A 15,636-nucleotide genomic window follows, 5' to 3' on the forward strand; every position below is an offset into this window, starting at 1 on the left:
CATTTTTCATGTATTACTTGGAAGCTGTAGCTATCTTTAGTTTTTCATACAGTTAAATGTTTCTTTGGAGTGCTAGAAAGAAGTTCTGTCCTCTCTTGCATCTGTTCAGAAGTTTTGTTAGACTCTAAAGCGTGTTGAATGACTGTCTTCCAAACCAGAAGTCAATGTCTTTTCTTTCTCTCTTATCACTCCCTTAAAAAAACCCCTCAAACCACAAATGCTGCCCCACAATGCACCAGTGAACCTACCATTCAGAAACCCCCATTCTAACTAACATATGTAGGAATGACTTTTCTGGATTTGTTCAGGCACAGTCCCCTTAGAGATTGAAGAATAGATACTCCTTTTTGCTTTTTGAGAGAGATAAAAGCTACTTTATAGATAATTTTGCTTGTTCATGCTGCAACATACAATAATAAGATTTTTTGTTGTTGTCCATAAAATAAATACTTCATCCTTTATCTGCTATGTTTAGTGATTTCTGGACTGCTAAGCAGGAAAGAAGGGTCACTTTCTTAGGTTCGGGGTTTTTTTTCCTATGTAGCTCATGAGTTAAATCAGTTTAATGACATTCTTTGGGATTTAGCAATGGCAGAATGCCAATTGTGATTCTCAGCATGCTAAAGAAAGACTTATGTCAGGGGTTGTGCAGTTGATTTTCCTCATTCAAAATCTGGAAATGGTTTTCTTGTATGGTTCAGATTAACAAATAATATGCAGTTTGACTGCCAGAAGTGTTCAGAGTTCCATAACTTCTTTTGCCAGTTGTTGACCAAACTTTTGAGTATAACAGCAGTCTTAGCCATTCATAAATGCAGTCAGTCTGTGGGGGATAAAGGAAGGTAATTGGAAGAAACAAGCTCTATCTTCAGCTTCATAAGCATGTTTATGCTGCTGTCTTTTTTTGGAGGTAAGAAACTTTAATCATACAAAGGATGAGGAATTTTCTCTCATTTTACATGTGTTATTTTTCACACATTTTCCTTCAATTTTAGGAGGTATTTTCACCAGCTCTCCTGGCAGAGTTGGGGTTCAGAGTCTCTATTTTTTAAATGAAGTGAGGCTTCTGGTGGGTATCTATCTCACCTTCCCAGAACGTCTCTTTTAACTAAATAGACTGTACAGACCTTAGGGAAGACCCCAGATTTGATTCCCTGTGGAGTAAAAGTGCCTGCGTAGTGCGTTACAGCTATTAACAGAATGAAAACGTCCTTGTGAGCCTTCTGATGTAAATTCCTTCCTAGCTGCTAAAAGGAGTTTCTCCTCTTTAGTTGGGTTCTCTCAGATCTGCTGAAACCCTTTTATGACTTCCATAGCTCTACTTTTAGAGGTATTTGAAGGAAATGTTAGTGTCATCCTGTCATTTTTCACAAGAACTTACTGTGGAAGAGTGATTAGAATCTGAACTTCTGCATCCTTTTCTAACTGGTAAGGGCCTGTAGCTCTGTCCTGTTAATTATTACTCTTGGAAACCTCTTCCTTTAGTTAATGTCCTAAAAAAGATTGTATGAACCCCAAGGTAGAATGTAAGTTCATAACGGGACATTCTAATGAAACTTGGAGGAAACTTATACTCTGAGGGAGGATGAGGCATATTCAGTTAGCTGATAAAGGCTGCCTTTTGGTACACTCATGAATTTTACAGCTGAGATATATTTATTTATAAAAACTGCTTGGTTTTTGAAATTGAGGGGGCAGGCATCAAATCCTTTAAGACTCTACCCGGAGATCCCTTACTGTGTTAAGCACTAGAGAGAAAATGATCTCTTTGCTTTTCTGAGTTCTTGAAAGAGGGTATTGATTTATAAAAATACCCAGGGAAAAATCTTTCAGAAACCATTATATGTCTTCCTGCTTGAGATATTACAGGCCTATGGAGGGGAAGTAAGTAAACCAGAAGATCAAAATAGAGCTTTAAAACAAAACATCTCTATGTTGAGCTTGGTTTCTGTGAGAAGATTTTGCTGTGCATGTTGGAGTATGTTTCCCCCAAATAATTTGGCCTAATTGAAAGGTGGAATAAGAGACTCAAAGGTAATTCAGGCTCTTTCTAATTCTACAAGACTAACAGCTGGTTAAGAGGAGGGATATCACACCTAGTGTCTGGTGGAGAAAAACTGAGAAGATTTGGACCTCTGTTACCTTATGTAGTGGTTGCCAAATTTGCCAAATGATGCTACCAGCCTGGTACTGAAGGGCATGTACCCAAAGTGTGGGCAGAGTTAGTTGTGCAGAGTCTGCTGGGCATGTCCACAGACAAGCAGGCTTCATTAGTTCTGCTACCTACAGAACAGCTTTATTCTTTGCCTAAAAGAAAAGAGACCAGACTGCTACGTAAAAATGTTCAGTGATTAGTTAAGAGGCATGGGAAAGCCTGTGAAGTAGGTGACTCAGACCATAAGTTTTTTTAGATTCAGCTATTGTTACTGTAACTTCCAATAATCTTATGTATCCAGTAAGGACCAAGGGGAAAACAGACTACAGAAACAAAATCTGTAAAAATGAGAAGAATGACAGCTCAAAATACTTGCAAATATAACCTAGGCAATAATAAAAACTTTGTCTGAATCATTTAAAAATAATGACCATGTGCATCTGCAAGAAGCTTTAAACTGATGCAGTTTTAGAACAGAACACAACTGAAGAAACTGAATGTGTGATACTAAGAGACACAGACTTCAAGGAAAACAGCAAAAACAGTTTAAAAAAACTCAAGCAGAGGTCATAACAGTAACACTATTCCTTGCTCAGTTTTCAGTGGACAATTTTTATTTTTATGGGAAACAATATCTTAAAAATTTTGAGTGCGTGCTTTTTCTATAGCACAAAAGAACCGCGTGCTTGACTTAAGGCTACGTAGTGCCTAGAAGCGTATTTGGGAAGTGAATTAGAAACCTGGGGTGGTATTAATAACCTCAAAGTAATTAGTTTTACTCTCTTTAAAGAGAAAACAAATGTCTACTTTTCTTAATGGTTCTCTTTGTGGGAAGATAAGGGTAATTTAAAAAGAAGCCACCCATCACCTTGAAATTAAAAATTATTAGATGTTTGTTTAGATTAATATTAAAGTCAAGTTTCAGGAGATACACACACTGTTCAACATAAAAGGAACCATAAAATACAAGAATGTTAGCAACAGTTCAGCCCGAACTAATCTTTCAGTTGGGAAGAATTTTACCAACTAACCTTGGAGAGTGTAAAATATGGAGCATTATGTCAAAGATCATATAAATGAATGAATAAATAGGGTTTTTTTAATCTATTCTCTGCAATGTGAATTGCTAAAAAGATTTTTTTTTTTTGATGTATTGCCAGAGGTCATTGTTTGATCTCGCTTCCTGGGCTGTTCCTGCCTTTATTTACACATAATCAGTTGGGTCTTTGACATAGACATTTATCTGGAATGCCACATCTGGAAGTGCCAGTGAGTGCAGAAGTGACAAGCCAAATGAGACTTAGGTGGCTGTGAGAACACATTCTTAATCAAGACCAAAACTTCGTGATTTGGAAGTTTCTGTTAAGCTGTTCTGGTCACGTATCTCATATACAGATTGTTCTGTAACATTAAGAATGCAAATGTAGAATGAGGAGAAGCTGAGTAATGTTTTTTGATGGGAAGGTGATTTTTGGGAAACACCCAGGAAAGTATGTACCAAAGAGAAGAGGCACTGATTTCTGAGTATGTTTAGTTAGCTGTAAAATTGTTTGGATGAATTACCATTGCTGACTGTCTTCTCTGAAGGTGAAGACAGAGATTTTGAGAGTGCCTTTCTTATTGTGTTGTTCTTTTTAATTTTTTTTTAAATTATTTTCTTTTTTTATTACAGTTAGGGAAAGAGAACTTGGTTGCAGTCTTGTGCTGAGGGCAAAGACTGTAATTTAATCTTGACTTAGTAGGCCTAGGTAGGGGATTTAGCAGAATAGAATGCAAGAAATAATGTGATAGTCATTTGTACTAAACTAACATTTTAACTGTAATGGTTATTTCAGATATTTTAAGTCAACTTGGGATCAATTTGTCATGAAAGTAGAGCCTTTTCTGGGCAAAATAAAATAGAAATGGTTTAAATGCTAATTAAGCAATAAACACTTCTACCTTACTTGAATCAAAACAAAATGGTAATATTATATATGTTATGGATAAAAATATACTACTAATGAAAGTTCTTACTAGGAAATGTGCGTTTGCGTTCCTCTGTTCTTGAGCCTGTGTTTATGCAGAGATTTCCATCAGCAGATACGGTTCTTGATATATGCCTTCATTAGAAACTTAGTCAAACTTAAACATAGGGAATATTTCTGGCCCCATAAGTAATTCTTAGTAATCATATTATGTTACAAATTAATTATTGCAATAATTTCAAAACATTACCCTTCTTTTTACACTTGATTTTTACCTGTATTCATTTTCCACATCATCTGCAGTTGCATCTACTTCACACATGTAATACAAATTATTTACCATTATTTAGTCATATCTGCATTATGTTATTCTTTGTGTACCAGTATAAGCCTGATAAAAACTTTTCATATATATCATAGAGAGACTGTAGCCTCTTGAAGGTAAGCACCTTAAATTCTTACTCATTCCTGCTCATATATAGAATCAGTTAGGTTGGAAAACACCTTTAAGATCATTGAGTCCGACCGGTAACCTAGCGCTGCCAAGTCCACCACTAAACCGTGTCCCTAAGCTCCACATCTGCATGTCTTTAAAATACCTCCAGGAATGGTGACTCAACCACTTCCCTGGGCAGCCTGTTTCAATGCTTGACAACCCTTTCGGTGAAGAAGTAATTCCTAATATCCAATCTAAACCTCCCCTGGTGCAACTGGAGGCCATTTCCTCTTGTCCTATCGCTTGTTACTTGCGAGAAGAGACCAACCCCCACCTCACCACAACCTCCTTTCAGGCAGTTGTAGAGAGCGATAAGGTCTCCCCTCAGCCTCCTTTTCTCCAGATGAAACAGCCCCAGTTCCCTCAGCCGCTCCTCAGAAGACTTGTGCTCCAGGCCCCTCACCAGCTTGGTTGCCCTTCTCTGGACACGCTCCAGCACCTCAATGTCTTTCCTGTAGTGAGGAGCCCAAAACTGAACACAGGATTCGAGGTACAGCCTCACCAGGGCTGAGTACAGGGGGACGATCACTTCGCTGGTCCTGCTGGCCACAATATTTCTTTTACAAGCCAGGATGCCGTTGGCCTTCTTGGCCACCTGGGCACACTGCCGGCTCACATTCAGCCGGCTGTCAACCAGCACCCCCAGGTCCTTTTCCACCAGGCAGCTTTCCAGCCCCTTTTCCCCAAGCCTGTAGCATTGCATGGGGTTGTTGTGACCCAGGTGACCCAAGGACCTGACACTTGGCCTTGTTGAACCTCATACAACTGGCCTCAGCCCATCGATCCAGCCTGTCCAGATCCCTCTGTAGAGCCTTCCTACCCTCGAGCAGATCAACCCTCCCTCCCAACTTGGTGTCATCGGCAAACTTACTGAGGGTGCACTCGATCCCCTTGTCCAGATCATTGATAAAGATATTAAACAGAACTGGCCATGGAAAATGCCATGATGTGACACATTTACGCGATGGTGGCAAAACCAAAAAGGCCTATTTAGAATCTATCAGTAAATTACAATCCTTAGTAGCAGCTTATTTTTCCAATTTCAAATAATAGAAGCTGTAAACGTAAAAGACTTGAAAATCCAAAGCTAATTGCTCATATGTGCATGGTATTTAAGTGCATTTCTATGATATAACAGGAATTTTTATTCAGTTTCAGAAAACGTTAATGCTCCCTGGCCATGAAGATTGGATAAGAGGCATTGAATGGGCAGTCTGTGGTCAGTACGAAAGATGAATAAAGTGGAATACTGGTTTAACAACAGTACTACTGTTTTACCCCTCCAACAGATGGTTCTGATGCACTGTAGCGCCTAAACTCTTATGGTTGTGAATTTTTTTCTGAGGTGGTGGTACAAATATTAAAAATCAAGATAGAACTTTGTGTCCTGTTAAAACGTAAGAATTGTTGAACCTGTACTACAGTTATATTTTAGTTATCAAAATTATGGCTACAGTAGAATTGATACAGTACACTTATATCTTGTGTTTGCATCCCTCATTTTGTCTTGCTTGTTTCAAGTGTGTTTACCTGACTGGTAGCTAAATGCAAACAAATAGGAGTTTTAGCAACTTGTCCTTTTCAATATGCAAATATTTGTATCTGAGTGAGGAATATTTGGCTGCTTTTTCAAAGGGGGGAACGTAGGGGGAAATAGTACTTCTCCTGTTCCCTTTTTTTTTTTTTTTTTTTAAGAATAGGAGATTAAGAGGAGAGTCTATTCAGATGTTAACTAGTCAAATAGTTCTTGCAATGGCAAGAATAAAATAGAAGGAATTAGAGGTCACTACAATCCTGAAGAAAGGAGTTATTGAAGAGTATTGAGGCTGTCAGAATTTCGAGAGTGAAGGCCATAGATAATAAGGAAGTATATGTACAATATGTACAGTATTTACTATGTCTTCTAAGTAGAAAAATGTCTATAGTCATTGTGTTCTAAACTAGTAGAGAGTTTGAAATGGGAGAATAAGTTGATGTTGAAATAAAACAACAGTTTATGATACTGTGTACAATAGGAAAAATTAGGATAAAGCTGTAGTACATGTTTGGAAAGATGGTAGGTTAGTCATGGCAGCGGTTGCAATGAAAACATGGCTCTAATTACCTTTTTTGTTTTTGAAACCAAATAGGTGAAGACCTTTTCTTAGCAAGCTGTGCTCAGGATTGTTTGATAAGAATTTGGAAAGTGTGTACAAAATCAAAGCAACTTCCAGAAACTGAAGATGATTCCATAAGACTGAAAGAGAACGTGTTTACTGTCAAAGGTAGGTAACAGCTGTAAAATTCTCTTGCACAACTTGTCACTTATGTATCTGTTTGTGGTTTCAGGGTGGCTAACAAGGTGGTTACCATCTAATTTGTTTCTTGTATTAAAAGACTCTGAGACCATTTTGACTTCATTATTTTTATTCACCTGTTAGAAAAAGTGGTGCTATTGTTTAAAGCCATGACTATGTAAAGTTAATGATGTGTTACAAACAAACAATGGTAAAGCAGTGAGAGAGCTTAATATCAACATGCATTGTTACACATACTCCAAATGCAGTACCTAGTCAGGAGATGTATTTGTCTGTGGGAGGTAAGCTGTTGCACAGTTCTGCTCCAGTTTAATAACATACCTTTAATTTTCTTTCTAATTTAATGCATTAAGAGGTGCTACTATTACTTAAACCTTAGAAAAAATACTGGAGATAACAGATAAGTATGTGCGGGCTTACTTTTTGGTTATTTAACATACTGTTTGAGCGCTGTAATATCAGAGGCTTCCAATGCTGACATTGTGGGGTAAATTATTAGGCAACTTAGGTAATACAATGAAGTTGTATGATGTTTTGTGTAAAAAATGCTCATGTTACTTGGTGCAAATCCTGATTCATTGTTTGAAGTGTCTTAATGCTTGTATTTACAGTCATTTGGAGATGTAAATATGCTTAAGTTAAGAGTGTGGGTAGAGCCAATATCAGAGAGTTTATTTCAAAATTGCTTGAGAGTTCTCCAGGGATTCTGTGATACCACTCTGAGGCAATAGGCTGACCTCTTAGTGTCAGTCTGGTACTCAGAGCTTGCAGCAAAGTATGTTTTCAAGGAGCTGTTCAATGTCAATAAGCTATTGAGATATTGGTAGGTGATGAAAGCAGTTGATTTTTTTTCACTGAAGATATCAGAAATGACCTGGTCTTTCTTGGCTTTTAGAAAGAAATATGCTTTTCTCTGATTTGTGGTAGATACTGATACAACATATGCAATTACTTTGGAGTCTGTATTGGCTGGTCATGAAAACTGGGTGTATGCAGTTCACTGGCAACCTTCATTTTCCAAAGGTAAAAATATACCAAACACTTAGCAGTTATGTTAAATGTTGTATACACAGAGTACAGTCACATGTCTTTGTATTGTGTTTGCATGTTCACTTGTCTCTGTGGACTATGAAAATGTTTAAATTCTGCAAATGATGTTTTATAAGGAAATGGATGTTTTGGCTGAATTTGCCACAACAGCACATCTTTTGGCACAGGCTCTGTTTGTCATTGTGTATTGCATGATGCTCTCTCTCACTCGTGTTTTCTTTAATGAATGAAATAAAATAACTGAGCTGTACTGGCTTTATTGTAATTGATTTGCTGCTTGTGGAATAAAAATAAGTTTCATTAATCAGTATGAATTAATAGCTCTAATATTTTATCTTGATATGTGTATTTGAAATGTCTGTTCTTTGGAAGGTCAGCATTAACTCAAGAGCACTCCTTTCTTTTTCTTGGACTAGAAGGGAACAAATAGCAACATTCAGAAGATTAATCTTCAGTCATCTGTGTGTTAATATAACATGCCAGGGATTCCTTGAGTATCAGTTTTCTCTAGCATGTAGCTTTAAGGCATTAATGCAGACTCTCATTGAAAAATGTGTTACTTACAGTTTAATTTTGCATCTTGCCCTAGTCTTTATGTTTCTTTTTAAATGCTTAAATTCTGACAGCCTTGTTTGTGGCACTTGCTGGTGCATGTCTGCCTGGCGTGTAAGGGAAGGAGATTCTTGATTTTGCATGCTTGCACCGTCTGAATGCCCTTACATATTTGTATTGGCAAAGGTGCCTTTTCTTCTGAGATGTTTTAGAGTACTGATGGCAGGTGACTTCACCAGTACAAAGCACAACTTTTTTCCAGTGTATATACAACACTTGAACAGTAGAGTGCAATTAGAATGTCCAAATGCCTGTAGTGAAAGACACAGGACTTACTTTAGAAATACTGGCTTAGTTATCTGTTCTTTCACTTTTTTTTTAAACACCAATAAAAGATTTTGCCTGTTAAAGCAAGGTTTAGGCAAAATATAGTCATGTAAGTCTTGCAGTGCAATCTGAAAAACTGTCCTGTTAGACCATGAAGTTTTCGAGGTGTCTTACATCATGCTTCTGCATACGTGCAGCTGCTTGCATTCTGTGGCCTGCCCAATCTTGGGTTCCCCAAAATATATTTTCTTCTTCAGCAGTGGCAGACTGATCTGAGAGAGACATTCTCAATGCAGAAGGTAGAAGGTTTGGTGTGACATAAGATACTGCCTCAAAAGATGCCTACCCATGTCTCTATTCTCACGAAATGTTCCCCAGCAGTTCTAGGGATTTCCCAACTGGGTGATGAACCAGTTCCCTCTTCCCCATTCTGGCTGTGTTGGGCAGTTGGCTGGAGTGTTTCAGTGCATTTTGTGGAGCAGTCCTTACTGCTGTATGTTTTACAAGATGCTAGAGTCTGCTGAAGTCTGTAGTGAATCCAGCACTTAATTTGGAAAAAATAAAGTGAATACTGGCATAGAGATTATTTTGTTTTAAACTGGAGATCCCTCTGTAAAAACTAATTTGAGGAATAGAACTGAGAACTGCTATGCAGTCTCTCTGTGAAGCTCTGTCTTTTCCTCCAAATTACATTTGTTTCAATGTCAATTTGGAGTGAATAAACAGTAGAATATTGTTGTTCTCATTTATGTATTTTACATTTCTTTTAAGAGATTATGGCTGAAAAATACAATACCTCCTAATGAACGCCTAGTAAGAACACAGAGCCTGTTAAGTCTGGCATTTAAGTACTGCATTGCACATCTCTGATGCTGAACAATTTTCTTAGTGTGTTTGGATTTCAGTATTACCAAATTCTTTTAGAAGGTAGTCTTGTAGATTGTAGGGTAATCGTTTTTCTTGTACTGTAGATGGCAGCATGCAACAACCAATGAGGATACTGTCTGCATCAATGGACAAAACTGTGATCATCTGGGAACCTGATAAGGAATCTGGAGTCTGGCTAGAACAGGCAAGTGTCAGTCTTTCTCACAATACGTACTGTATTCAAGTTGCGTTTCCAGCATCATGTGTGTACTGGAGGGAACAAAAACTATATAAAATGCTGGGAGAGAAAGGCAAAAGTATTTTCTTGCAATAATACTCATTCTGATGCTGTGTTGCAAGTAAAACTATATTTTTCAAAAGTGATGTGATGCAGTATGATTTTTATTGCTTGTTTGCTTTCTTATTACTATATTGTGGAGTTTCTAAGTTTGTGCTCACCTGGCATTCATAGTATAGCAAGCCAGGTGCTGCATAGTAACACACACTGTACTCCTGGTAAGAAGAGGAAGAAACCATCCTGAATTATTTGTAGTCAGTCCTTGTGGGAATGCGCACCCAAGTAGTTACTACAGAGCTGCTGACATGCGATTCACAAGCCTGGTTTTACTCACAGTAACTTTTTGATGGGCTGTGTCATTAGGTTATTCTTCCATTTGAGCTGGATACTCATGTTTCACTATAGTATTTTGAACGCTGTTCTAATGGGGATCATCCTAAATAAACAAGTAGTACAACCAGATTTATCTAGTGCTTTGGTAGATGTCTTTGTTTTCAGTTGACCTGCTTTTCCAAATTGCAGTAGTTAGCTGAAATTGTTTGGTTATGTGTTGGGTTATGCCAACCATTGTTTGTGGTCTTTCCTGTCACAAAGAAAGTTCTAGTCTTCTCTTGGGAGAAAAAAGAGAATTACAGTAGGTAGATTTAATTTTTCCCCTGTTCCATTGAAAAGTTCTTGTGCCTTTCTGCTTGAAGTAGAAATTAGTTCATAATAGGGTCATCACATAGAGATGCCATTTGTTGTCCCTAGTTGTAATGCTTAGTTTGGCTAAACTTACAAGCTTCTAAAAATGGGTTGTACAGTAAAGCTTGTTGCAAGTTTTTACTCTTTCTTTGTACATTCCATTTGCATTGGTTAGACCTCAGATGTGAAACTTTGGATCAGACATTTTAACTGCAGCAGTCCTTTTTGCATTGAGGGAGGGAAACCTGAGCTGGAAGCCTGCAAGGAGGAAAGGTGCAAGGGGAACATCCCATTTTCTCTCTCTTCCATTTTGGTACGATGAACAAGAAGTCTTCACAAAATCATTCCTCTGCTCAGAGGTGAAACTAGAATTCTGCCTCTAGCATGGCATATGAAAGTCACTTCCATATGAATGGTATTTTTTGGAATGAGTGCTAATACAATGGACATACTAGTCCACACTGCCATTTAGAATGAGGTATAGATTCATTTCATTGTGATCTTAAAAGCAGCTGTATAATAATGGGGGACTTGTTAAGAGTTCAGCTTGAAAGGAGTTGTGTTCTTATCTCTTGAATAACACCTGAAAATGTAACTTTAATAATCTTTTAATGTAATTAAAAACTTGGAAGAGCACTAGAGCAACTGTAAGGCATGTGTGGCATGCATACATACATGCACAGTCACAAGGGAGACACAAAACAGAGGCCAAAAGATGCCACAGAAGGAATGTGGAGCAAGTTGCAGGGATTCATGGAGAAAGAGGGTAGTGCAAATATGGTAGTGAATCTTGGAAATTAAGGGGGGGGAAAAAAAAGGTAATTGGGAGCTACTGTTCCTCTGGACCTTTTTTCCATTTTGTGCAACAGATCAATAGGAAAGCAACAGATGACAAGAAACCATCGCAGCCAACAGACTGGACTGAAACATAGAAAGATTAGGTTCTCATCTCATCTAGTGTAGTGTTTTCTTTCCTCTGGGTGATTGAGCAAGATCCTATCCCAAGATGTTTATGAAGGGAGGCTCCATTAAAGTGGCATGCTGCTTTAATTCCCATGATATTTTACTGCTTAACTTTGCAATTAAAATATTATTTAAATATATTTTTGTGTGTAATGTGAACTGTTGCCTATAGCTAAATTTTCATCTTATGAGATTAGGATGAGTTTATATGAATAGAAGGCCATTTTCATGGGTATTTCACTTCTGATCATTAATTCAGGTGCGAGTTGGTGAAGTGGGTGGCAATACCCTTGGATTTTTTGACTGTCAGTTTAGTCCAGATGGTTCAATGATAGTCGCTCATGCTTTTCATGGAGCACTACACCTTTGGAAACAGGCTACAGTTAATAAGGTATGTTTTATTATTATTACTATTATAACTTAAAAGAATTACATGTCACTTGAGGTAGTTTCTCTTGTTAATAGACAAGTGTAACAGTACAATGTAAAATTAATGATTGAAATATTCCTCTCTGAATATAATATTCTGTAGGAGTCTCACTCCTGCACAGAAGGGAGGCTGCAGTCTCCCAGGCTCTAAAACCTGTTGCTTCCCTGTGGGAACCATAAAGTCAGTGGAATAGACTGAACTCCTTTGTGGCTGTGCTTTGTTCAGAAGTGTCAGCTGAACCAATAACAGAAGTTTCTTTTAGATTGGAGCAGTAAATCAGTATTTGTGTCTCTTTGGCCACTCTGAGTTCTAACAATTTGCTCTTTTCAAATGGCAAATTTTTTCTTTCTTAATAAGGACTTTGATACTTTTATTTTTGTTAGAATATGCCAATCAGTCAATTGAAAACTTCTTGCTTCTTTGGTGACTTTTCTAACAGAAAGAATGGACTCCAGAAGTTGTGATTTCAGGACATTTTAACAGTGTAGAAGATGTAAAGTGGGACCCAGAAGGAGAGTTTATCATCAGTGTTGGTTCAGATCAAACTACTAGACTCTTCGCTCCATGGAAAAGAAAACAAGAGACAGAGGTACAATCTCAAAAGATTTTGTGAGCTTGGTAAAGAGGGCTTGTGTGTCCTGAGTTTGGAACAAGTCACCTGACTATAACTCATACCTTAAATTTCCCCAAGCCATGATCTGTTCAAAACTGCTTGTGTAAATGCTTGGTTTTGTCATTCAGCATGTGCTCCTTTCACTTTAAAAACGCTAGTGGCACAGTTTTAGCAATCACATAGCTGTTTAATCCTAAGTTCACCTCTGTGTTACCTTCAGTAAGTGTTCTCCCAGGGTCTTAAAAACCAGGCTGTGCACTAATTCTGAAGAAGGAATACATGACTGATTCTAATAACCATCTATTGTCCTTGTTTAACACTTGGCTAAGCACTGCTGCAGGTAATCATAAAGAAACTCAACTTTGGTTGTGTTTTTTTACACAAGCTTAATCTAAACAAAGTTCTCACGGTATTTTTTACACTACTTTGTTTATGACTCTGACTGTTTTACTGGAATGATATCTGAACTGCATGAGTGCAGTTGGTACCTGTGCAAGCAACTTTTCAGGAAGAATTATTCCTGAATAACTTTGTGTGTTCCAAAATAAGTCTAAATTTTGGTGTGGGAAACCCTGTCTAGGAATGCAAAAGTTCCTGTTTCTAGTTGCTTGTGCATTTTCCTCATCTACAAATACAGCTTTTCGTGGCAGAACAGTACTAATGTTCCATTCAGGAAACTGGCACAAACTATACTGATGGAAGTCATGTAAGTCCCTGTGCAAGCTGTAATATTAGTCGTGGGAGACAAAGGGCAACTATTACAACTGTCTCATCGAAGCTTCTGTAGTGCAGACCAGCACAGGATGTCTGATGTTTTTGGGAGAGTGAATTTGGCATGGGTTCCTTGATTTCCTTCTTCCAGGCCACGCAGAAGTGGTGGCAATCCCAGCTCAAGTGCTAAGCTTTGCCTTGTGTTGTAGGAAGGGCATCTCCAGTTTCCTTCCCTGCCTCTTCCCCTAATCTCCAGTTTGGGGGGGTACAACACCTCTGTGGAAAAGATAGCATGTTGGATTTGACATATGGAAACAAAGTCCAGGATTAGCACATGATGTAAGTTGGCAGCATTCAAAAGACTTGTCAATATCATGTTCTCTGTGACCTCCTGGAGTACCACTCTTCATTATGTGTGCTGTGTGCTAAATTTTTATCCTATTTTCTGAAAGAACTGAGCTTTGTATGATTTACCTATACAGCTGTTCTTGCTGTCCCTGAAACTTTTGAATTAATTGATTTAGCAGAGTGATTGCAGTCTTCCTATCTAAGTTTGGTGTGAACTGAATTATTATACTTCCCCTTCTTGTTCTGACACTGAGCAGCCACCCAGCTAGTTCGACCAGGTGTAAATCCAAGTAGCATTAACACTTGTTGCTGCATGGTGTGTGGGAGAAAGCTATAGTATCCTGTCAGTGGGGTGACGTGGAGGGTTGAGACAGAAATGGATCATTTGACGTGGTGTGTTCAGGACTTTTGAACCATGAAAACCAGGTGTTTAGTTCTGCTGCTCGTGAACTTAGAAAACATAGGCTTTTAAAGTGCCTTGCTTTCTTTACCATACTGAGTTCCACATCTGAAAAATTACAACAGGTGACATTTGATGTTTGTCGTAACAAGACACAATGGATGGTTCAGATATCTGTGAAAAGTTAGTATTACAGCTCAATATTCATGTTTTTCTCTATAAAAAGAGAACTAAGTGTTAAATGCAAATAATTATCCCTTCTTAAAATCTCAATTCTGATATTATGCTGGATTCAAATACCAGAAAGGAGTGATAACAATCAGCTTCAATTTGTCATGGAATTTTGCACCCTGATTTTTCTGGAAGAAGCTTATTGCGTGACTTATGCAGCCCTCTCCTTGTCTGTTTTGGGGTTTGAGTTTTTTGGTTTTTTTCATTCCTGTTATGTGCTGTGTTCTAAAGTATGCAAAGGTGCACCTAGTAAAGGGTAAGAAGGGTTTATTGCACTATTTGTTTGGGTTTTTTTTAAGAATGAATGCTTTTTTTCTCATTGGAAAATAATCAAGCTCTTGTGAAAACATGAGATTTTGTAGGATCTCTCAAATATCCCATTCAGGTTTTATTGGAAGCTTTGACATTTGAAACTCAATTGAGTTTTTAGTGTGATATATGCAGTTTACAGTCAATGTAATCCCTTTCCTTGTGTTTGTATGATATCTAGTACAATGTAAATTCTGTCTTGGCTGCAGTTTTCTAGGCACTGTAATACTAAAGTAGTCTAAATTAATTCTAATTGATTAAATTAATTCTAGTTCTGCTAGTTGTTAACTCAAAAGTGCACACTGTATTTCTTCAACTGAAGTATCATGTAGGAGTAGTAGCAAATGACACATACTAAAAATCTTTTCATGAAAGTGTATTTGCCAGAAAACAAAGGAGGTTTTTTAAGAATCAATTTTTTCATGTGTAGAATAAATGAGATTTTTAGAAAAGCAATTTAAATAATTTAATATCTTTTTTTGCTAATATTATTTGCTTAGTGTGACTATAAAACTAACTTGTCTATCTAATTTCTGGTTAGCTGTTAATTCTGGTTTTCTTGGATTAATACTTGAAGCGTGGATGTGAATATTTCAGGAAACTAGAAAAAAATTAACGCTTCAAATGAAAACACATCTAAAATCATCAGGATTTTCTAGTTGTTTTTCCTATAAGACGCTATTTTGGTTTTGTCAGTTTTTTGCAAAGCTGGTCTCACTAAAACCAAACATTTAAAGAAAGGGGGGAAGTAAGAACCTATAGCCCGCAGACCACAGTGCTGTTGTGCTTTGTGAAAGACATGAAGGAAGCAAGGTATTTATCACTACCTTTCTCAGGTCTTTCAGAGATACAGTTTTGAAAACAGTAAGTAGCATACAATCCTCCTTAAGCAAATTATGTCCTATTCCTAACTGTCTAGCACAAAGAAGTCACAGTAA

General features: G+C 37.6%; 1 protein-coding gene across 1 annotated transcript in view; it reads left to right on the plus strand.

The window, feature by feature from the left end:
• Nucleotides 1-15,636, plus strand: part of ELP2 (elongator acetyltransferase complex subunit 2) — a 39,294-nt gene that overhangs the window by 9,646 nt on the left and 14,012 nt on the right. The window contains exons 7-12 of the mRNA XM_010583555.1: nt 5,771-5,837; nt 6,748-6,882; nt 7,843-7,938; nt 9,816-9,916; nt 11,916-12,047; nt 12,526-12,675. Of these exons, the coding sequence (XP_010581857.1) occupies nt 5,771-5,837; nt 6,748-6,882; nt 7,843-7,938; nt 9,816-9,916; nt 11,916-12,047; nt 12,526-12,675 (681 nt within the window). The remainder of the gene's footprint in view (nt 1-5,770; nt 5,838-6,747; nt 6,883-7,842; nt 7,939-9,815; nt 9,917-11,915; nt 12,048-12,525; nt 12,676-15,636) is intronic.

The sequence above is a fragment of the Haliaeetus leucocephalus genome, unplaced genomic scaffold, assembly GCF_000737465.1.
Source record: "Haliaeetus leucocephalus isolate CR32 unplaced genomic scaffold, Haliaeetus_leucocephalus-4.0 Scaffold915, whole genome shotgun sequence".
NCBI classification, from domain to species: Eukaryota; Metazoa; Chordata; class Aves; order Accipitriformes; family Accipitridae; genus Haliaeetus; species Haliaeetus leucocephalus.